A 22,326-nucleotide genomic window follows, 5' to 3' on the forward strand; every position below is an offset into this window, starting at 1 on the left:
GTACAAAATAACTGGTCATGCTCAGCGATGCTGTGGGAAGGTAGTTACAACAAACTACAAAGAAGAGATAGTCTGTTTGCACATATGAAAACCGTTCAGTGTGTTTACATCATTCACATACTCCCAGGTAGATGGGACTGAAACAGTGGCAAAACCACCGTTAGATGCACAGGATGGCTAGCTCCGAAGGTATTCAGGGTGTTTGTGTCTGTATCCAGGTCCGGATGCCAAAGTTATGTGTATGGAGGGATAGGGAGAGATGAACACTACTGGAGCTGAAGGAGGGCCAGCGTCTGTTTTCTTTGGGCTTTTATACTATAATTCATAATTTGTGGAGTCACTGGGAAGGCACAGAGCCTCTGTGCAGACTGAGCCCCTGCTTCAGCCTCCACTGGGTGACTGAACTTAAGGCATTCAGGGAACAGACACATGTTGCATGTAAGTAAGAACTGCAGCTATTTTTGGTTCCTTTTCCAGTCTTGTACGTAAAAAAAGCCCATTGTCCTGCTAGCTACATATACTAGTTTTTATTTTCTGTTTACATGTGTTGGCAGCAGAATGAATTATAGTGAACTGCCAAACACAATGCTCCATAAACACACCCTAAGCAAAGCAGTGGCTGCAGACCTTACCCTGAGGGACTACACTGTGGCCTCTACTTATGGGTCTCAGGGCTGGGGAGTGTTTCTTACAGAGCTGCAGTGCAGTAGTTTGGGGACTGGTATTTTCAGTGCCAAAGAATTGTCCTCCAGCCAGCCCAAGCCATTTCACTTGCCCTAGGAGCGGAGGCCCCCCAGGTTTGGGCAGACCCGCCTCGGTCACAGAGCATTCTCCTAAAAGCTGAATAACTGGCAAATGGGTGAAGTATTAATAATCCCCACTTCACAATATAGCAGCTCTTGCCATAGAAAAGTCACAGCTGGAATACAGCTGCGGTAAGCATGCCACGGTGTAACACACGTAATAGATGTTGCCGTTGCCATTCACAAGCCATCCCTGTTGGGTGACAGTAGGTGCATGATCAGCTCCCGCTGCAGAGCACAGCAGCTGGGTTGTTGCACAGTCGCCTCCTGCAGTTGCAGGAAGAATGGCTTTTCCTTCTGAGAGCTGGTAAATATTTTATCCTTTCCTTTGCTTCATGTTGGTAATTAGCAAAAGCAAGTCAGACACGATGCTCGCTATTCTTCATTCCACTGAGTGCCAAGTCATATTTAGAATAATCTTTGTTGGTTACCACCACAATGCAGTATCTGAGCTGGGTTAAATCCCAGGAACACCCTTATAATTGAAACCAGCTGGGCGTAAATGAGTGCTAGCACCTAGGATGAATGTGACTGCTTCAGTATCACGAGGAAGGAATTGTTTCTGAAACAGCTGTGATCGTAATGAGATAGAGTTTCACAACGGGTATGTTAAGATTCACCTACACGGTGATAACCTGGTAATCAGTGCAGACGATGGACCATGAGTAATGTGTAGCCCCTTACAAAGCACTTTGCACACTGGATTGCTGGGCACTAGCTAGATGTGGATGGTTTGAAGCTGTAGCTGCTTGAGGAAGGCGTCTTGGTGAGCCAGTACAAAGCCGACAGAGCCCATGAGTGTGGTGCAGTCACAGTCAGAATCCAGTTGTTTCACCACTGAGAAGATGAACCATTTTATTAATTGTATGAAATTAAAACTAATGGAAAAGAAAATTGGGCTGGAGTCAACGACTCAGCACCCTTACAACAATAATTATACATCAACAAAAGCAGCTTTTGGAAAAAAAAAAATGAGGCCCTCAGAGTGGTACGAAATACTCTTCAGCTGCATAAAGAGTGCAGACAGACGAAAGCTGTTTGCAAAGAGAAGAATTCCCATGTATTAACATCAGCCCACTCTTTGCTGAGTAATCTGTTTCTATAAGCAAAAAATGAGCAATTCAAGGAGAATGCGTTGTTTCTTTTTAGAAATAGTTCATATAATCCTAAATTCACATTTAGGCCTATATGCTGCCTACTCTTGCAGATCTAAGTAATTCTTTGTTTGGTAAGTTTCCTCACAGTTTGTGAAAATACACATGTAAATCTTCTCAGATGAGCGGGGTACGGAGTTATATTTGAAGGAAACCATCACTTTACTGATGTTAAGTTACATGTTTTTGGTATTTTACACACTGGCATGGCACTGTCTGTCTTCCTGCTACTTTTGTGCATACCCTGAGTGCGGTAGTTGAGGGTAAGAAAACAATGCCTGGATTCACTCACTGCATAATGCACTCGCTTCAGAAAAAAGAGCGTGCTGCTTTTCACAGGTGCTCTGTAGCTGTAGATGAACTGATCATGTTATTCCTCCACAGATCCCAAAGACAAATCTGAAGTAGGTAGCTTGCAGTTAGTAAATAGGTTGCTTCCCAAGTGAGAAATGGTAACTTGAATCCTAGGAGAACAGAACTAGTTTATATGAATTATAGGAAGTACATGGAAGCATCATTACATGCAACTATTTGATTGCCGAAAAAGCACAGCATCAGAATTTCTCCCTGAAGTGTTCATGCAGTCGGAGAAAAACTCTTTTTATTTCATTTCAATGGCAAAAGTGAATGGCTGAATTAGTCTGGCTGAGTTTTAAAGGAATACTGTATCCTAGAAATGGGCTGCTTCTCTCTCCTGGTGCTCTTTCTTCTTAGAGAGAATAATTACTGATAAGTAGACCTTGTAACAAAAATACAATATAAAGTAATTTTAAGCTAATGATTTTGCAATTGGATGCTCTGTAAATGATTTAAATTTTTATTCTTTGTACTGTTTTATATCTTTTCCTCATAAAACTAAATTATATATAAATTGGCTTGAATATATATAATGTTTTCCTGAAAGTAACGCCATTTGAGTGCCTCAAAGAATCAGAAAAATCCATACACACTTACACATCACAGCTACAAAATCCAGAATATGAATTTGCTTTTAAATAAAAAGTAATTTTTTTTTTTTAAGGCTTGAACATATCACTTGACTTGTATAAACACTGCAAAGATACTTTTACTGGCAAAGTAGAAACATAAAATCCTAGCAAAATTCAAGCTTTCCACCAATTCCATATTTACTTTAATCAGTGCAGAAAGAGCTTGAGAAATCTGTATGTGATATGGGGGGGGGGAAGAACAGGGTGGCTGGGGATGAGGCGGCCTCATCTCCTAAAACTCCCACAGAGAGCACTGGTGGGAGAAGGAGCCCTCTTCTCCCCAGCCTGGGGGTTTGCGTTCCCTCCCCATCCTGCCTATCTCGATGAGCTACTTCACGGGTGGCTTTTGTCAGTGATGTTCCTGCAGCAGACTGCCCCGCAGCTGTGCAAGGAATCCATGCAGAGCGAAGGAGCATGTAGCTCCACAGGCATCGGTGGTAGGACGCTGGGTTTCCCCTGGATTTCTGCCCCGCAGCTGACAAAGCTATCTGGTCACTAGGACATCTGTGAAGTCTCTTGGGCATCTGGGTTGCCCCATGCCTGGTCAAGGATGTGCTCCCACGGCAGATTTCCCTCTGCTGGGGCATTTTACATTCTGTCTTGGCTGCCGAGTCTCATGGCATCATCTAGTTCGTTCCTTTACCTCAGTCAGGGCTAAGCGTAGCTGCATCATTCCTCAGAAATGTTTGTGTCACCTGTTCTTAACAACCTCTCTGCCCCCAGCAGTTCCCCAGCACCCCAGACTGATCGCTTCTGATGTGTGACTGTTGGTAGGGTCAGAACTGTCTTCCAAATGCCCAACCTACCGTTTTCTTGCTGCAACTTAAGGTCTTTGCTTCTTGTCTTATCCTTGGTAGAAATGGCCAAGAGCTGCTTCTCTGCTTTGCTGTTACCTTTTCCTTATTTGAAAGTGGTTATCTTCTCACATCAGTCTTCTCTAAATTTAAACAAACCTAATTCCTTTCCTGGTAGGTCATGTTTTCTAGATCTGATAACTTTCTTCCTCTGGATTGTCTCCAGAGCCTTAGTGCTCCAGCTGTGGATTTGTACTGCTGAACAAAGCAGAAGGAAAATCCCATGGGCCTGTAAGTTTTCAAGCCTTGAGAGAAAATTTGCCGTCTGCAAATTTAGAATTAGCTGGTTTTTACTCATCTGCTCATTATTGTCTTGATGTTTATAAAAAGCTTATTGGATTCCCTGGTCCCATTGTTTTTATATAACTGAAGCTAAGATGAAGTTATTCATGAACTAAAAATAAAGTATATTCTTAAAAGTGTAATTTACCACTTCAACACTCAAAATATTTACCTTTAGAATTAAGATTTTTCTGAAAGATCTGTTTTAGAAATATTGGGCTGGTTGTAAGAATTATTTGGTAGCCTTCTGCAGCCATTCATAGCCAGAAGATCAGTGTGGATAACGGCACGGGTGCTTTCTCACCTGCAAATTCTTGCAGGTGCCATTGCAGATTATATAAAAAATATCTGCACTTGATCCCCTTCAAGCAGACACAATTTAGAAGACTGGGGAGTCGTAATCATTTTTTCTCAGACATCTCTCAGAATCAAGGCATGTTTTTAGTCTTTCTCATGTTCCTGCACCAAAACCTGCAGAGTCTTAATCCTCTTCCAGTGGTTATGTGACACCTCAGTAAAGGCACCATTCAGCACCTGTACACTGAAATTCAAGAAAGTAAATTAATTGGACAAACAGAGAAAATGGTTTAACTTTTGCAAGATGTTGTAAAATAAGATTCGGCTCTGATGACTTTTGAAAGACAATGTTTCCGTATTAGTTCATTGTGCAAGTACTGAAGGATATGAAATATATCAAGGCCTTAAATCTGCACTTGTCCTACACTCCTGTGAAGAGCTATTGATCTCAGTTGTTGGTCTGTGAGCAGCAATTTTCTGGGCAAGTCCAGGTTTGCATTGCTCGTAAAGTGAAGGCATAAGAGAATGTTTTATGCAAGCAAAGAAATCATTCCCTTGATAAGACGTTGCAGACTATCATTTGGTTTTAGTTAAATTCATTGGTTTGATCAGCTCTGACAATAGCTATCCTTGTTTCTCTGAGTTTTTAAAATAACTTTTCAAGTTACTCTACTGAGTGAACATAATGAAAATAAGTCATAACTTGTACCTCATGAAGCTGTATTGACTGGATTGGCTATAAAATGTATATATAAAATCCAGTATTGTCCCTAATAGTTTCTCCATTGCTAAATGTAACATGGAGTTGTTTGAGGGGGGAACATACCTCCATCATGCATAGCAAAGGTGTCAAATAACTACATGAGAAAACCAGATATACTTAGAATTTACTTAACTGGAGAGAATAGAAAGCGGCTGCAAGAAAGATGCATTCAAGTTTGCAACTAAGAGAGCTTTACGCACAGGGGAATCTGTCTTGAAATATGTAAGAGAGAGAGACTGGTGTTAAAAGGGAAACTCTGAAGAGAGACCTCCTAAACTGCAGCAGTGTGCTTTAAGCAATCTTAGAAAGTACCAAAAGGTTAGCCAAAATCTGCTTTTGGTTTTGGTTTTGGGGTTGGGCTTTTGTTGTTGTTGGTTTTGTGAGTAGTCTTGAGGTGTTTTAATTTTGTTAACAGAAAGTACAAGCACGAAATTGGTTCTCTAAAAGTTAACATGATAAAAAGCAAATACAGAACTCTTCAACTTGATCTGTCATGTGTGCAAGCTCTGCTTTTGGGGAGGGTGGGGGTGGGGTTAATTGCCTCTAGGAGATTAACTCTTCCTGCACTGAAAGTTGGTATTGTAAGATTTGGAGTTTGCTGATAGAAGGAAGGCTTGCTTTTTTTTATTTTTGATTTTTTTATAAATTTAAATTGGGCTGTAAATCCACATTTTTCACATGAGATTTATAGCACATTAGAAACGTGCAACAAAGCTCATCTATTGACAGCTTGTGTTATTTTTGATAATCACGTTGAACTCCAGCATAACAGGTCTGAAATTTTTCATCACAGTTGGGTCCTTAGAATTCAAGCTACGAAGGAGGTGGCATTGCCTTTTGATACGTAGAGCTGAGCTGGAAGTGATTAACTGAGTAGCTCGTTATTTTCCTGAAATAAGAGGGAGCCATTTAGTGGTTCTAATACAAGGGGTTTTGCTCCTTAGTCCTCTAGCTTGATCTGCAGTGTCAGCATTCACCAAAATGGAAATCACTAAAAGCAACCTTTAGTACGAGTGGTTTTTTTTCCAGCAGGTTGCTCCCCGCCCCTATTGTACAGATGTTCTGGAAGAAACACTTGGTTGTCTTACATTTTACAGGCTGCAATAGTAGCTACTAATGCCTCAAGATGATATCCAAGTAGGTAAAAAGGAATGTGAAGGGAGATAGCACATTAGTGAAAATTCACCAGTAAACACAATGCAAGATCTAACATGAATATCAAGTACCATTAATTACTTTAGAGCCTCTCTGTTTTCCTTGTGTGCATTTTAATTATTATTTCAGCGTAATGTAATAACAAGGGCTGGTTTATAAGATGATAATAAGACTTGAGGCTATGACTGTGGCAGATTTTGTAAGCAGAGGGTGGTTGGGCTGAGCGAAAGATGCCCATGGCTGTGCTGTGCGTTGCATGCTGTCATGCCAGGGATCGGGGAAGGGAAGGATTTCCTCCCTGAGTCACCTTTGAAGAACTGACCCAGTAAACAGCCCCACTCGGTGCTGTCTTCTAGTGAAATGCTAAACCGTGGTCTCGATCACATGGGGCCAATAAAATCTCCAGTAGCCATTTTTCCCTGCACTGTGGCAGTAAAACTGCAGCCCCCCTAATTATCCCAGTCAACATTCAATTACCTCTCGTTTACCTAAAATTCCCCCTGTATTTGAAGGCTTAAGTGGACATGGTTGGTTTTGTTAGTTCTTTCCCAGTATTGCTGTGTTTACGTTTTGGCTAAATCTTGCTACAAGGTTCAAATCTTGCAAGGGTTGAAATCAATGCTTCAGCCTTCTGAGAATTATGAAGGATGGTGTTTCACTATTTTAGAGAGGTTGCCATCTCCCTTTTTGTGATGAGACTTTAAAAATTTTGTACATTTTGGATTTCCCAGGCAATGTGTGCTGTATTTAGCCAGACTTCCCACCCACTTATCATTTGTGTGTGGTTCCCTGTGAATCCATCTGCTCCCTCGTTATCAGTTATTAAAAGGCATTTGAGACACTGATTAGCCTTGAGATTACCGGTGGGTAGGCACTAACATTTTCATAAGCTGTGCTGCAATGTTAAAACTAATATGAAGTTAAGAAATGCCTCTTTGTAAAGACAGACATGCAAGTAAGGAAAATAAAGTTCTCGGGAGTCCATGTTGCATGTACTGATCCCTCTGAGCTCCTATTAGAGCCTGGAGAAGTGGAAATACCCCATACTTTGGATGTCAAACTGGCAACGTTGGTTAGCGAGACTGAGACTACTCCCCGTTTCCCCAGTTTCAGCTCTGTTTTTTTGCAAGACGCTGTAGCCTCCAAGGGACTGGACTATCAGGTTTTGGTTATCTCTAGTGATTGGTTAGTTTGGGTGAGTGCTGCTGTAAATATTTCTTCTTTCAGGGAGTTCTCCAGTCCAAAGGTGTTTCGTCAGAGCTGTCACAGCCTCCGAGGTACAGCCTCCCCTTCTTTCTCCGTGGGTGAATGCTGTGCTGCCACTTTTCACCTGTTATTTTACAATGTACTGAGACCCCACTGAGAGGAGAGACGTATCAGCATGAGGATGGAGGTGTGCAGAAGGGGAAGCCCCTCTCTTCTGCATGTGGAAAGGGCCTGCTTTCATCTCCCCCAGAAGAATAAAAATGGTATAGTTGAGGGGTTTTTGAGTGTTTAGCCAACTAACTGGATTTTTAAGTGCGTGTGCAGCTCATGCTTGCATGTTCGAACACTCCCATCTACTTAGATCAGTTAGAGTCACCAAACTTCTTCGTTTTTCAAAATAAAACTGCATTATGCCTAGACATGTTGAGCCAAATCTGTTCCTGGTGTTATTTCACTGACTTCCCGAAGAATTACACCAGAGGTGAATTTGGTCTGGTAGAGCAGCTTTTTTGCCTGGAGCAAGTCTTTATAGCAGAGTTGTATTTCTCTCAAAAATATAAAAGGAACACTGACAGATCTGCAGCTCTGGGTGGTGTGAGCAGGTGCAGCTATATTAAATTATTTCTTATTAAATTGATTCAGCAACTTGAAGCTTGTAATTTTTGTTCTGCTATGGTTCTCTGACAGAGACCTTTTAAAACAGGCAAAGTATATATCTTTTCTTGTAATTCCTTTCTCTAGTGTTATCATTTTAAAGATTTCTGTTTGTATGCAGCTCAGGTTCTGATTGTATTATTTATTTGGGTAAGATCTGAAAATTACAGCCTTTTCCAGTTAATCACATTGAGCTGTGTCATCACTAGTGTAATTCCATTTACTCCACTGACATTTGGATGAATGCGAACAATAGTTTTTGCTTTTGTTTTTAGGTTCAAGTGGTTTTAGGCTCTGGTGGTCGCTGTGGTGTAAATTGGTGTGCCTCCCTTCCAGCCAGTGGAAGTATGCTGATTTACCCCCCGCCTGAGGATCTGGCTCATTATTTTAAGGGTGCCAGTCTTCAGCCAGATGAAATGTGTCATGTGCTGGAGAGTTTCCCCGAACTTTGACTATCTGTGAAAAATAACCTGATGCTCTGTGCCTTTATGTAATTGCACACACAGAAAATGTGGTAAAGAGTTCCCCTTCTGACAACCTTATCGCTCCACCTCTGCTGATGTGAGGTAGAACGGCTATTAATTTTTTACTTTTCCTGGGTGCTTCCCATTCTAGTGTTATTGCCATTACTGTTCAGCTGCTGTTAACTTAGTATCAGAAGTAGAGAGAAAACGCTTGCCTGAAGTTCCATGTCTTTAATGCCTTTTGGGGTTGTTTGTTTGTTTGTTTTGTAGGTTTATTTCCTTTAAGACTCCAGGCTTAGGCTTGGAGACCCCAGCCATCACCATTGAGCCCAGCAGCTGGAGGCGGCAGCGAGAGTCCTGCCGAAGATATTGAAAGAATGAGTGATTCTGCAGATAAACCTATTGACAATGATGCAGAAGGTGTCTGGAGCCCTGACATTGAACAGAGCTTTCAGGAGGCTCTAGCTATCTATCCACCATGTGGGAGGAGGAAAAATCATCTTATCAGATGAAGGCAAAATGTATGGTAAGTGGTACACATTTAGCCTTTGGAAATAATTGTCCTAATGAGAACTGTAAAGCCCAGCTTGTTTTTACACAAAATCCCTGGCTCTGATTTTGGTACTTTTGGAGTAAATCTTGAAGAAATGTGTGAAGCTGAAAGCGCTCAGCTGGGCTGCTGCGTTGCTCAGGACTGTCGGAACCCGCCCCTTCACCACTGGCACTAGGAAGCAATATTGTGTCTTTAATGAATGCTATGCTGTGGCTGAATGGGAACGTTTTAAAAGAACCTTTTTAAACGTGTCACTCCTTGAGCATAAAAAAAAGTAAGCGTTTTTCTTTATTTTTCAATAAATGGTAAAGAAAGGGAAACGGGAAATACAGTCTGCACGATTGGGGTGGCAGAACGTGCAATATTATATTGCAAAGCGATAAAGTTCTTTTTGTGTTCAGAAGCCCCTCGATGGAAGAGGCGAGTTAGGGGTGCTTTTGTGCCTTTCCTTTCTCTTTCCTTTCCTTTCCTTTCCTTTCCTTTCCTTTCCTTTCCTTTCCTTTCCTTTCCTTTTCCTTTCCTTTCCTTTCCTTTCCTTTCCTTTCCTTCTTCCTTTCCTTTCCTTTCCTTTCCTTTCCTTTCCTTTCCTTTCCTTTCCTTTCCTTTCCTTTCCTTTCCTTTCCTTTCCTTTCCTTTCCTTTCCTTTCCTTTCCTTTCCTTTCCTTTCCTTTCCTTTCCTTTCTCCTTTCCTTTCCTTTCCTTTCCTTTTTTCTTTTCCCTTTCCTTTCCTTTTTTCCCCGTTCCCCTTCCCTCCGTGCAAACGGCTACAAATCAGATGCTGTGCTGACAGCCTTCCACAGATACACGCTCCGCGGAGGGATGCTGACATCCGCACGCCCTGTCCGGGGCTCTGTAGCTTTCGTCCCGCCCGTCCGAGCTCTCTCTCGCCGCCGCTTTTTCCTTTTCTCTTTCGCAAACTCCTCGTCGCGGGCGGCCGAGGCCGGCCGGTGGCTGTGCCCGGCGGGGGGGAGCACGCTTCCCGGCGACCTTGCCCCTACCTGGCCGGGCTGTCCCGGGGCCAGGGGAGGGGGCGGCCGGCCCGGGGGCGCAGCCCCGAGCAGATGGTGCCGCAGCTGCCACCAGCTGTGCCCCCCCCCCCCCCCCCCCGCCCGAGGTCACGGAAGGAGGGACACTGCTGCCGCCGCTGCCGGCGGGGCGGGGGGGGGGTCGGGGCGGGCAGGAGCCGGCCCCCCCGGCCTCCCTTCGCAGCTGCCATGGGAGCCGGGCGGCCACACGAAACGGGCGCGTCTGGAAAAAGAGAGTCGTGATGAAGCATCTCAGCTGCCCTTGGCAGAAAGTTGCGGGCCCCGGTTTCCTGCTTGGGTGTTTGCCTTTTTCTCTCTCTTCCCCCCGCTCCCCGCCCCTTCTCTCCCTGCACGGGGGAATATCATTTCTCTTGTCCTCTCCTCCTCGCCCGTTTCCGCCTGTTTTGACTGCGTTTCGGTGGCGGTATTTTTCCTTCGGAAAGGGGAGATGATTTGCTTAAATAGAAGGTTGCGCTCTCTCTAGGAGGACGTAAGCATGTATATACAAACAAGCTTATTGTGTAGTTATGCTCAAAAGCTCTACTTAGGCTTGAACAGCCTCATCGGCCAAAATAAGGGTGGCTGCGTTTGTTTAAATCGGGATCCCTACAACCACAGCAATCACCCCTGAAATCTGATTTTTCGTGTTTTGAAGCGTTCTTTGTGCCCTCGTGTAAATGAAAGAAATTAACATACTTATCCATTTGTTTTAACAATCACTGATTTAATTTAATGGTTCTCTAATCCTGAATGCTAACGTTTGTTAAATTATATACGTATAAAACTATTTATGCGTATCTAATTGCTGATTAATACTGCTAACTAGTAATACCGTAAGCATATATGCACATCTCATCTATTTATGCTCATCCTAAATCAAGTATTTTTTATTTTCAGTAAAAAAGGAGGTATGCGCGTTTGATGCTGAAAACTTGACTTAAAGCGTTGCCCAGATTGAGAAGAAAAAAATGTGTTAGGAAGTGCAGGGTACTGTATGAGCAGAATTTACATCCTGTCTTTGCAGTGGATGAACTCATGTTTTCATTCTTCAAGCTGAGTAACTGCTTTGTAGCGTTTGAGGATTTATTGAAACCATGCTAGGTTTCTGAGGACTTTCTAATAGAGTCTTATGGCCCTGAGAGCATAATTGTTCTCCAAGGATTTTGAAATCAAAACAGTGTAAGTGTTTTAGATTCTGTGTGGCATAATGAAAATAATTTAATGCCTTTTAGTGGCATACCAAGTTTATTTCACTTACAAGAGAGACATTGCAATATCTCTAAGCTTCCATAGTGTTGGGGGATATTGTAATGTGTCAGTAATTCATGAACCATGTAAGACAAAAGGTCAAGAGAGCACCATTTCATTTTCTAACTGAAATTACCTTTAGATATAGGCACTAGAACAAATATGATCTTTACGGAGGCAAATATAATGATCATCTGTGTGGATTAAGTTAAGCAATTGTAGGTTTTTATCTTTGCAGAAAGACTTTGAGAAGAGCAGAGATTTTGCTTAAAGAAAGATTTTAGGTCTCTGCCGTTGATTTAATGAGAGCTTTGCGACATTTGTGTAAGCAGAAGCCAGAGTTTCTTCACTGTTCTTTGTGGTGGTCTAAAATCGTCCTTAGAAGTGGCGTTTCTAAGAGCGCTGTGTACAGGTTCCTGGTCGGTCGGCTGGGGGGGACCTGGAGGATTGCTTGAGCAGGACTGGGGGGCTTGAAATCCGGGGGTCGGGGGGGGGCGGTGGGGTGGTGCGGGCTGGGTGGCTGAGGGGTGCCTGCCCGCGGTGCCATCTGGGCGGCAGCAGCGTGGCTTGCACTGGCAGAGCCGCCCCAGTGGTACCGAGGGACGTCTGTGACCTCTCCGGGCAGCCTGAATCGCTTCAGCTGTTCCTCTACAGCTGTGATCTTGGACGAAGGAGGGAAGGGAAGGGGAAGGCGTTTTCCTCTCCCCTTGCCTTCCCAAAAAAGTAACTTGCGGCACCAGAGGATGAGGAGAACAAAAGACTTTTGATCCTACCCCCGCAGAAAAGGGTTGCAGGGCCCAGTGGCTGGGGAGGGGGAAGGGGTTATCTTGACTTTTTTTTGGCCCTGGGGCATCCTCCGGCTGTAAGGACAAAGTTGAGACCTGTGCGAGACCAGGAGCAGTTCAGGCTGCTGCTGACCCTGCCACCAGCACAGGGTTATGGCTCCTTGAAGAAACCCTCAGAAAACAACATAAAAACTTAAGGAGACTTGTTTTAAAATTTATAGGAAATGAGATTGGGTAAGAAGCAAAGACGCCTGTTTTGGTTCAGAGGGGTAAATTCCAGGAACCGTAGTTTGGAAATTCTTGAGAGAAAGGGAGTGTGCTGTAAGGCCAAGGGACCAGTGATAAGGTTTCTGCAGGAAAGCACTACCCGTCACTCCTTTTCCCCCTTCCTGTGTGTGTGCGCTTGTGTGATTGTGATGGTCTTACAGTTCTGGTTTTGCTCCTAGTACAGTATTGACTAGTAGTAAATAAAATAGAAAAAAAGTGAGGAGGGAATAAATATGAAAGCTTGAAGAAGGATAGAGGAATGCATCTATAAATTGATGCTCACATGCTTTGTGGAAGCAGTTGAGCGTAGCCCATGGAGGAAAGACTCGACTCAGACCCATTTTCATTTGTCTTGCAAGGTATTGGTAAGAATTTTTTTCAAATGTACCGTTTCAAAAGAAGTATTGATAAAACACAAATATCATCCACTAGTAAGAAGTGGGACACCCTATAATTTGCCTTCCCTCTCAGAGAGCAATTCCAATGAATTTCTGTGTCCTTGTTTATCCAGCACATAGTAAAACTCTAGCCCATTAGAGGGCATTGGCTGTCCTGTATTCGTACTGTGTTCCAATTGTTGGTCTTTTACTGCTGACAGTTTAGTTACTTGTAGCAATTCCTGGGAACTCACTTACTGGCAGGATATTTGCCTGTGCTTGTCTTTGGTCCTGGGAGAGTGTTTTGGAAAAGATTACAAGAATGAAAGCTGCTGTGAAACGCAGCCCTACTTTTATCCCTGGTGTAACACTGAAGTCACTGGAGTTACCACGGGAATGGATTTGGCCCTGTGTGTGTGTTTTCATCTTTTTTTTTTTAAATTTAGCTATAGCAAGACGTAGCTTTAGTGCAGCTTTAGGGACAATGCCAAAGTAACATAAGTTGCTAGCAAGTGTAGTAACGCCTGCAGGCATGTTGTTATCGGCATTGCTAACTTAGCCTCAAGGTAGCAAAGGTGGCTTTTGCCTTTAAGACAAGAAAATAGTTTAATCTTAATTTTCGAGACCTGTAAACAGCTCTTCAATTACAACGAAATTAGTCATTGTGGTTTACATTGGAGGTATTCATCTCTGCAACAAAACTACTTAAGAGTGTATTAATGATTATTTAAAAAGGAAGTTTTGTAGTGTGCTTAGTTGTTTTACAGAGAAGAATGAGTACTAATTAACGTGAGAAGGTGCATAGCAGCCTTTCAAAACTGCTGTATATGTTTATTAGGTCATGCATAAAATCTCTTGGCCTGCATTACCATGACAGTAAAGGGAAAATGATACTTCCATAAAAACTTCTGCTCAGATGATAGAATTTTTGCACGATGAGTAATAATAGTCTTCATTTCCAAAGCACCTTGTACAAATTGAATATTAAAATTGAACTTTGAACTAGTACATCGGCAAAAGAAATCCTATTCTGTAGGTTTGTGTGATTCTGTAGCTAACTGCTATTATTAGGTAGGTGTCTTTCTGGGTTTCTATTAGGAAACTGCAAGGCAACTAGCTTTATGAAGAATACAGTAACATGTTACAAATTATTTTTACTATTGCTTTTAATTTTAAAAGTTCCATGCAAGTTACTGCCTCTATAAAGACATCACTACCTTATAAAGTTTCCACAGTATTAAATATATTTGAATGTGAATAAGGTATTTGGAGTGATGAAATACCAGATGTGAAGTATCAGGTTGCATGTTTATTCATCTGTTATTGCAATCATTGTACAAAGGTATAGTCTTGTATTTTTTTTATTTTTTTTCTTTCTGGTCTCACAGCAACATACACAATATGCACTGGAGATAGGACTCCTATTATGAAAGTTACTATTTGGGTTTCTTAGATTGTAAACAAATCTGTCTAGAAACAGTCTTGCAATCCTGTGATTGCTCACTGTATTACGTCATGGCACAGTGCATGCATGAAGGCAAGCTGCAAGCGTGTGCTGAGCAATCAGTTAAAAGTGAAGAAAACGAAGGTCCAAAGATACAGTGTCTGTTTGAAAAGTTACTACGTAAATTACTCAGATTATGAACAAATCTGCCCATAAACGTTTTTGCAATCTGGTGATGTTCTTGCAACATCAGCATGCTGTGCTTGCAAGAAGGCAATCTGGTTTTGTGAGCTGAGCAATAGGCACTGCTGTTATTAGAAACGGAGTGTATTGGGCTTACTTGTTGTCGAGGATTTCTGAAATGTGGGGGAACAGGGTTTAATCTTTCTATTTGGGTTTTCAAGAGTAAATTTTCAATGGTTTGGGATAAAGTGGCAGACTCTTCACGAGATAGAAAATCTTCCCCCCCCCCCCCCCCCCGCTGTAAGCTGCCATCCTCAAGAGAAAATCTAAGTGGGACTGTAAGAGTTGTGTATGATAAGGGTATCAGTTCCTACCTGGGGAGCAGGCAGAAGAGAGCAGGCTGTGGGAAGCACCACATCTGAAAGAGTGAGTAATGTTGTGCGAGGTCATACATGGCACAGCAATCAAGTACTTCATTTGGCTGTGTTGGGTCAGGAGGATGATGTATTCTAAATGAAATGGGAAGTTGTACTAGAAAATTTTGCTGAAAAATTATGCATCAAAAAGAGCAGGACATCTTTCGGAAAAGTGCTTTTTAGCACTTTGGGTTTTGTCCTGTCTTCACTAAGTATGTTCTCTTCAGTCATCCATATAAAGAAGAACTCACAGACAGTTGTTAGTAGCCTGTTTGTGGGGAAACAATGTCAAGTAAACCGTACGGCTGCTGCCCAAGTCTTCTAGTGTTTAGTAGGTACCCTTGTATAGAGGAGTTACTAGCAACATTAGTTCTTGCCTGGAACTAAGTGGAAGCTACAACGGCAGGTTCAGATCAGGCATTTGACTACTTAAGAGTCATTTAATGGCTAGTCCTATTCAAATGGCTATACTAAACAGAGTAAGAGGATGTTTTTCCTTTATGACATTGTTCCTTTAGTAAAACCCTTGTTTAGAAATGACGCATGTTAGCATGAGAGCACTGAAGTGATGCAACCTCACTAGAAGAACATCCAGGATAGGTTTAGGTTATTGTCTAGTATGATTTATATTAGCTCAATTTTCTTCCAGCACTGATTTCACAAGATGAACTTGTGATCCTGTAATTGCAGAAGGCATAGTTTTGCAGCCTTAAGAAACAGGGTTGTCATGCTAGGAGGTAGTTAAAACAGCCTTGATTGGGCTGATGTAGTGTTAGTTCATTGCATAGTGCTGAGAGCTCAAGATAATTGAAAATCCTGCATGTAGATAGCAAAAAAGAAAATTTGCTCATTTATTTGATCTCATTCCTTGCAGAACTGGGATCCCTCCTAGAAGCATGTTAGGTGAACACCTTCTGGTTCAGGCAACCTGGGGACAACTTGAGTTAGACAACTAAGGCCCACATGTTCTTGGGGGTTATGATGGGCTGTCAGGTTTGGATTCCTCTTCATGAGACTGGTATGAGATTATGGTAGAAGTGTCTCCTTTGTTACCAGCTTCAAATACCAGTTGAATTATCTCACACAATCATAGCAGCAGCCCATTGACCCACATCCCCAGTAAAGTGCTTATGGGGGGGTGTGGAAGGTGGGTTATATTCATGTTAGACACCCCTGTTCTGGGCATCCTTATGGAAGCAGAAGAGGTAAGAAAACATAGAAACTGTTGTTCTATAAAGAGAGAGACTTGGACAGTGCAGAGAGCATCTTACATGACCAGTAACAGAAAAAAATTGATCAAAAGTTGACCCCTTAAGCACCAGCAGCACCACCACCATCACCATGGCTTGCACCAGCGTCTAAGAGCTGCTGGAATCGGAGACTCCTAGCCGGTTGTTCAAGCCAGGCGGAGCTGGGGCCAGTGAGATGAGTGGTGAAAGCCAGGCATCTGAACCACGTTGGGAGGGAAACTTCATCCTAATGTTCCCCCTCTCCCGTAGTGGATTTGCTCAGTGTGGGTGCGATCACAAGACACTACAGGGAACAAAGAACAGTGGCAGCACAACTTTTTACAGCGTCTTTGGTTTTCGGGGGTGTCCTGGTTTCAGCTGGCATAGAGTTAATTGTCTTCCTAGTAGCAGGTACAGCGCTATGTTTTTGAGTTAGGTATGAGAAGAATGCTGATAACACACTGATGTTTTCTGTTGTTGCTAAGTAATGTTTAGTCTAAAGTCAAGGATTTTTCAGCTTCTCGTGCCCAGCCAGCAAGAAGGTTGGAGAGGCACAAGAAGTTGGGAGGGGACACAGCCAGGGCAGCTGACCCAAATTGGTCAAAGGGATATTCCATACCATGTGACATCATGCCCAGTATATAAACTGGGGGGAGTGGGGGCAGGGGGGATCACTGCTCGGGGAGTAACTGGGCGTTGATTGGTGGGTGGTGAGTGATTGTCTTGTGCATCACTTGCATATTCCAATCCTTTTATTATTACTATTGTCATTTTATTAGTGTTACTGTTATCATTATTAGTTTCTACTTTTCTGTTCTGTTAAACTGTTCTTACCTCAACCCACGAGTTCTACTTCTTTTCCTGATTCTCTCCCCCCATCCCACTGGGTGGGGGGGAAGTGAGTGAGCGGCTGCGTGGTGTTTAGTTGCTGGCTGGGGTTAAACCACGAGATGGGGACATGCAGTCTCCTGAGGAGCAGGCTTATATCCCATCCCACACCTCACAGGTGTAAGCCCAGGCTAACTGTTGGAGAGTAAATGCTGTGGTTGTTGTGACATGAGTCTTACGCAATTCCCTGAGGTCCATGCTATTCAAAATTAATATGTATCTTAACTGTGTCTTACAGGGATTTCCTCACAGATGCATTCAGCATTTTTTTTGTGAAGCCCTTGAGAAGTTGTAGTCATACGATTGTATGAATATTTTTCCTATCCTACAAACAATTTAATATGGGACACTTGGTCTGGAACATCAGAGAGAAACACTTCAGAGTCTGAGCTTCCAGATTATTTTAGTCTGACCGTATAGTTGAAGGAATTGGACACTAATGGATTAACAGTTTACAGACTTTCAGTAGAAGTAATGGTTTAGCTAATAGAAAAAGGCTCCTCTGAAGCTTTTCTGGTTTTGTTCTAGGCATACTAAAATTTTTACATTGGATGATTAAAGGACATGTTTTTGTAAGCAAAAATAATACAAACTGGGGGAGGAGGAGAGAGATGAACATAAATGTGCTAATTCCATCTCGTGAATGCTCTTTTAAACATAGGGAAGTAGCATGGCTTGTTAGACCTCTTGTAAAAGGGACAACAATGCATCCTAAATTCACGAGGAAATTGAAACCCTGCGAAAGCCTTGCACACCATGGGAGTTGCTGGGATGTCAGTCAAACACCATTACAATTTTACCTACAGAGGACTCAAATAAGCACTGTTAATAGAAACTGTGGTCAACACTCACATTCTCTGGTGTGAGAAGTCAGCGTCACTATCGCAACTGCTTAATTATAGCTTTCCTACAACAGCCATCTCCAACTAGGTCAAGCCTCCTGAGGATTTTCCTGGATGTAGGCAGGTTTCGTGGTTTTACTGAGATCTCCTTTCTGTCTTGTTTAAAGGAAAAAAAAAAAGAGAAATCCAGAGATTGGGCTGTTTTGCACCCACAAACTCTGATAGAATTTAGGAACTTGGCACAGAATTAAACTTAGCAAAAAAACTGGCCTGCCTTTGCAAGGGGGCAGTAAGCTTGCCAGAGGTTACCATGTGTATGAGCCACCAAAAAAGATCAGATCATCAACCCAATTCCTTGTTTCGTTGCCCTCCTTGGAGGCGATAGACAGGGGACCCAACAAGCAGCGATGGATTTGGCTTGGGCTGAATCTTGGTTTGTCTGTAGGCAACAGTATCAGACTTGATGTCTGATAGTTCTGGGGACAGCAGCACAGAATATATGCCTGAGGGTGTTGGGGACCATATTCCTGTAATCTGTGTGGAAGTACATGAGGTGGATTATACTACATTTGCAGGTAAGGAACGAAATGCTTTTTCAGCATGTCTAATCATTGCCGCAGAACTAAAACATTTCAAGCTTATTTGCCTGAAGCTGCTTCACTTTTGCTTACTTACACCTTAACATCAACTGGTGTTTGTTTAGCATGGAAAAGAAAAGCATTACTTAAATAGAAATCATAGTTTAAATGGCCTCTTGTGTCATGCTAGCAATGCAAGTGAGTAGGGAACACAGATGAATAAGTATCTTCAGCCACTTAGATTCAGCATCAGTTTTACCCCTAAACTAACAGGTAACACTACTGTCTGAGACACTGGGAAAAAGAAAATGTTAACCCAAATGGTTCAAATTCCAGGTGGTCAGGGACAGCAGGCTTACTGTTGTTTATGGGTATTGTTGACAACTGTAGATAAGTAGTAAAATAATTTTCCATAGTGAAAGTAGTCTTTGAATCATATTAACAGTTGCCTTAATGTGATCTGGTAACTTCAGCATTTAATTCTTTGAACAAGATTTGCATTTTCATTTATTTAGTTCTTCCTTGGATAGACTGTCAGCAATAAACCTTTTAGTACAATTAATGGTGAAATAAGTGCTTACATATATGCACACACATATATATGCAAATATGTGTATGTGTGTGAATATGTGTTCCTTTCCAGCCAATTAAAATGTATTTAAGAGACCTCAACAAGGAGGTCTACACACAATGAATTGGCTACCTCTTGGCTGGAAGCTTCCTTCTTTGCTTTGGCAACTGAAAGCAACCTAATGTGAGAGCTATCTGCAAAGAAATATTATGATTCATATTTATAGTAGCTATTAGATAGATATGTAGGCATATATTTAGACAGGTGAGGTATGCAGGCATATATTGTCTGTTACATATTTAGACTGCATGGTGTATTTTTAGCTATAGGAAGTCTAATCACCAGAGGCTGTGAAAGTGCCGAAGAGAATTACTGTAAGGGATAGCGTATGGAGGAGCCACCCACAGAATTTTCCATCCTGCGAGGCAGTGAAAAAAGACTATTGGATCTATATAGCTGGCTTGCCAGAGGAGTGTCATTAGCAGGTGGGACAATTCAGAAAACCCTTTGGCTTGGCCTGGCCACCTCAAAGGCTATTGATCTCTCTCAGCCCCCATTTGGTAGCAGTTGTCCCAGGTTACAGCCTCCCACTGACCTCTACGAGTGTGACATGCACAGAGCTGGTAGGCACGGCATCGACTCTGCATATGAGGTTAGCAAAGTGGGAAATAATAGGAAAGATGCTTTAGAACTGGAAATACTGAGCAAAGATAAAAATGAGGTGAAATAGCTGTGAAAAAACCATTTCTATTAAAATTACAAGACAGGAAGTTTTGCAAGCTGCCTTTACCCAATGAAGAAAAAGAAGTCTAGAGAGATTAAATAACTTATCTGATGTCATCAAGAGTTTTATAGCAGAGCTCGTAATTGAGCCCTCTTCCCCCCAGTGCCATCTATGTTTTAATGCTGAAGGGGCCCCTTTCACAGTTTATCCAGTGACCCTTGGGGAGCTTAGGGCTACTGTGGCAAAACCATGTTTCCTGTACCACATCCTGTGTGCTGGGAGAGCAGGCTGCATCTTCTGAAAAGTACAATCTCTGCATAATGTGACCATAGGATGCCTTGCACCTCTAATAAGGGAGTTGGCTAAATGCCATTTTATTATTATCAGACATTTGTTTAATATAGTAGTTCCTTGAAACCAAACAAGAAAAGGTCCTTAAGGTGCTATATACTATGTACAAATAATGGACAGCTATAAAGAGTCTAACATTTATATGGAGAAGAGAGAGGAAGTGGGTGGAAAAGTGAGGCAATATTTACTCCCATGTTGAGGAGGAGTGATATAGAGGCTGGTGAAAATAAGATGATTTAATTTGTTCATAACATCATTATTCAAGGAACAAAAAAGTATGTAAACTTATCCAAAGACATAATCTAAGAGGTCTTTACTCTGTGCCAAGCTAAAATTCTGCTATTTAATTACTGATTTAGAAAATATCTTGGGCTCAATTTCCTCCTCAGTTACATTGTTATAAATCTAATGGAGTTGTTAAAGATTTATGGCAGTGTAACTGAAGGCAGAATTGGGTCCCTTATGTTTAAAACTTAGTTTGCCACATAAGTAATAATTTCTATTTTCTAGGCAAGAGTTTAAGAATCTTGCAGACCTCTGTTTCTGTAAAAGAAATATGAACTACAGTAGTGTGGGTGAGTGATTAATGCTGGAGGGGATGTCTAGGGGCAATCTGAATTAGCTGGTGTGGAAAATCCATGTGCAATTCAGATTTAGGATCTGTTTGCAGATGCCTCATAATTTAAAATGTCAAAAAAACCCCAAACCTTAGGCCTTCTTGTAGTAAATTAATATACTGCTTGTTCAGTGTGCAGCAAGCTTTGCTGAAGTAATACCCTCATATGAGGTGTGAACTCATCCCATTTCCCTTAGTAAGGACTTAACTTCAAAATTGATTGTGACCCTTTAAATCCTACCAGTATCTAAATCATTTAAAAAAAAAAAATCCCTGTTTAGTTTTTATTTAAATCACATATTTAATGACTTAAAAAGGAAAAATGTTGCCTTGTTTACCCAGACCTAAAGTATTCTTGTGTTAGCACAGATGTATTTTATCCATTGGCTTTTCATCTCTAATGGAAGGGGCTTTCTCATAAGGCTAACTGGCTCTTTATTGGTTTTCTCAGCTTTCACTTAGGAAAAGAGGTCAACTTTTGAAGTCTTCATCTCAAAAGTGAGTTAGGATCTGCCCGCATACAGTACGGAGGTGCCTGGTCTGGCCCGAGCACAGCCTGTGCGGCTTTTGCCCACTGGCAAGGCTCATCGGTTCTCGGCGAATGCCCTGGCCCATGGGTTTGCAGGGGGCTGCTGTGTGTGCGGGCAGTTTCCCCAGTAACACGTGGGGACACCATAAGCTGGAACTATGCTGCTCTGGGATTTATGTCACTTCTGAAAAATTCATGTTTTTTCTAGAGTACTGTAGGCCTACAGTGCATTATAGAAATAGTAAACAATCATAATACATAGCTATCCCAGAATATAAGCTCTTTAAAATAATGTAGTTCAATGTCCATTCAAAATAGCCTGTTTTAATGTAAATACAGGATTTAGGTCCAAGGTGTATTTCTAAGAACTTCGTTTAGGAAGGAATTGAAGAATTAATTATTCTAAGCTTTCCAAGCATTGTAAGCTAATAGTTGTTGAGGTGCAAGAGAGAATAATAGATTAGGTACATAATATTGTCTTAGAAGTGATTTTTCGATGGCATTTTTGTTAGCTGTGTGCGGAGGGGTTGACCCTAGCTGGATGCCAGGTACCCACCAAAGCTGCTCTATCGCTCCCCTCCTCAGATGGACAGGGGAGAGAAAATATAACCAAGGGCTTGTGGGTTAAGATAAGGACAGGGAGAGATCACTCACCAATTACTGTCACGGGCAAAACAGACTCGACTTGGGGAAATTGGTTTAATTTATTACCAATCAAATCAGACTAGGATAATGAGAAAGAAAACCAAATCTTAAAACACCTTCCCCCACCCCTCTCTTCTTCTCAGGCTCAACTTCACTCCCGAATTCTCTACCTCCTCCCCACTGGTGGCACAGGGGGAAGGGGAGTGGGGGTTGGGGTCAGTTCATCACACCTTGTCTCTGCCGCTCCTTCCTCCTCAGGGGCAGGACTCCTCAACTCTTCCCCTGCTCCAGCATGGGGTCCCTCCAACGGGAGACAGTCCTTCATTAACTGCTCCAGCGTGGGTCCCTCCCATGGGCTGCAGTCCTTCAGGCACAGCCTGCCCCAGCGTGGGTCCCCCGCAGGGTCACAAGTCCTGCCAGCAAACCTGCTCCAG

The 22,326-nt window shown here is 42.3% G+C and overlaps 1 protein-coding gene across 1 annotated transcript in view; it reads left to right on the forward strand.

Annotated features, from left to right (window-relative positions):
- Positions 1-22,326, forward strand: part of TEAD1 (TEA domain transcription factor 1) — a 168,754-nt gene that overhangs the window by 46,702 nt on the left and 99,726 nt on the right. Inside the window, 2 exon segments of the mRNA XM_052811074.1 lie at positions 8,892-9,112; positions 9,114-9,147. Coding sequence (XP_052667034.1) covers positions 8,999-9,112; positions 9,114-9,147 — 148 coding nt within the window. The 5' untranslated portion in view covers positions 8,892-8,998.

Source organism: Harpia harpyja, chromosome 16, assembly GCF_026419915.1.
Source record: "Harpia harpyja isolate bHarHar1 chromosome 16, bHarHar1 primary haplotype, whole genome shotgun sequence".
In the NCBI taxonomy this organism is placed as follows: domain Eukaryota; kingdom Metazoa; phylum Chordata; class Aves; order Accipitriformes; family Accipitridae; genus Harpia; species Harpia harpyja.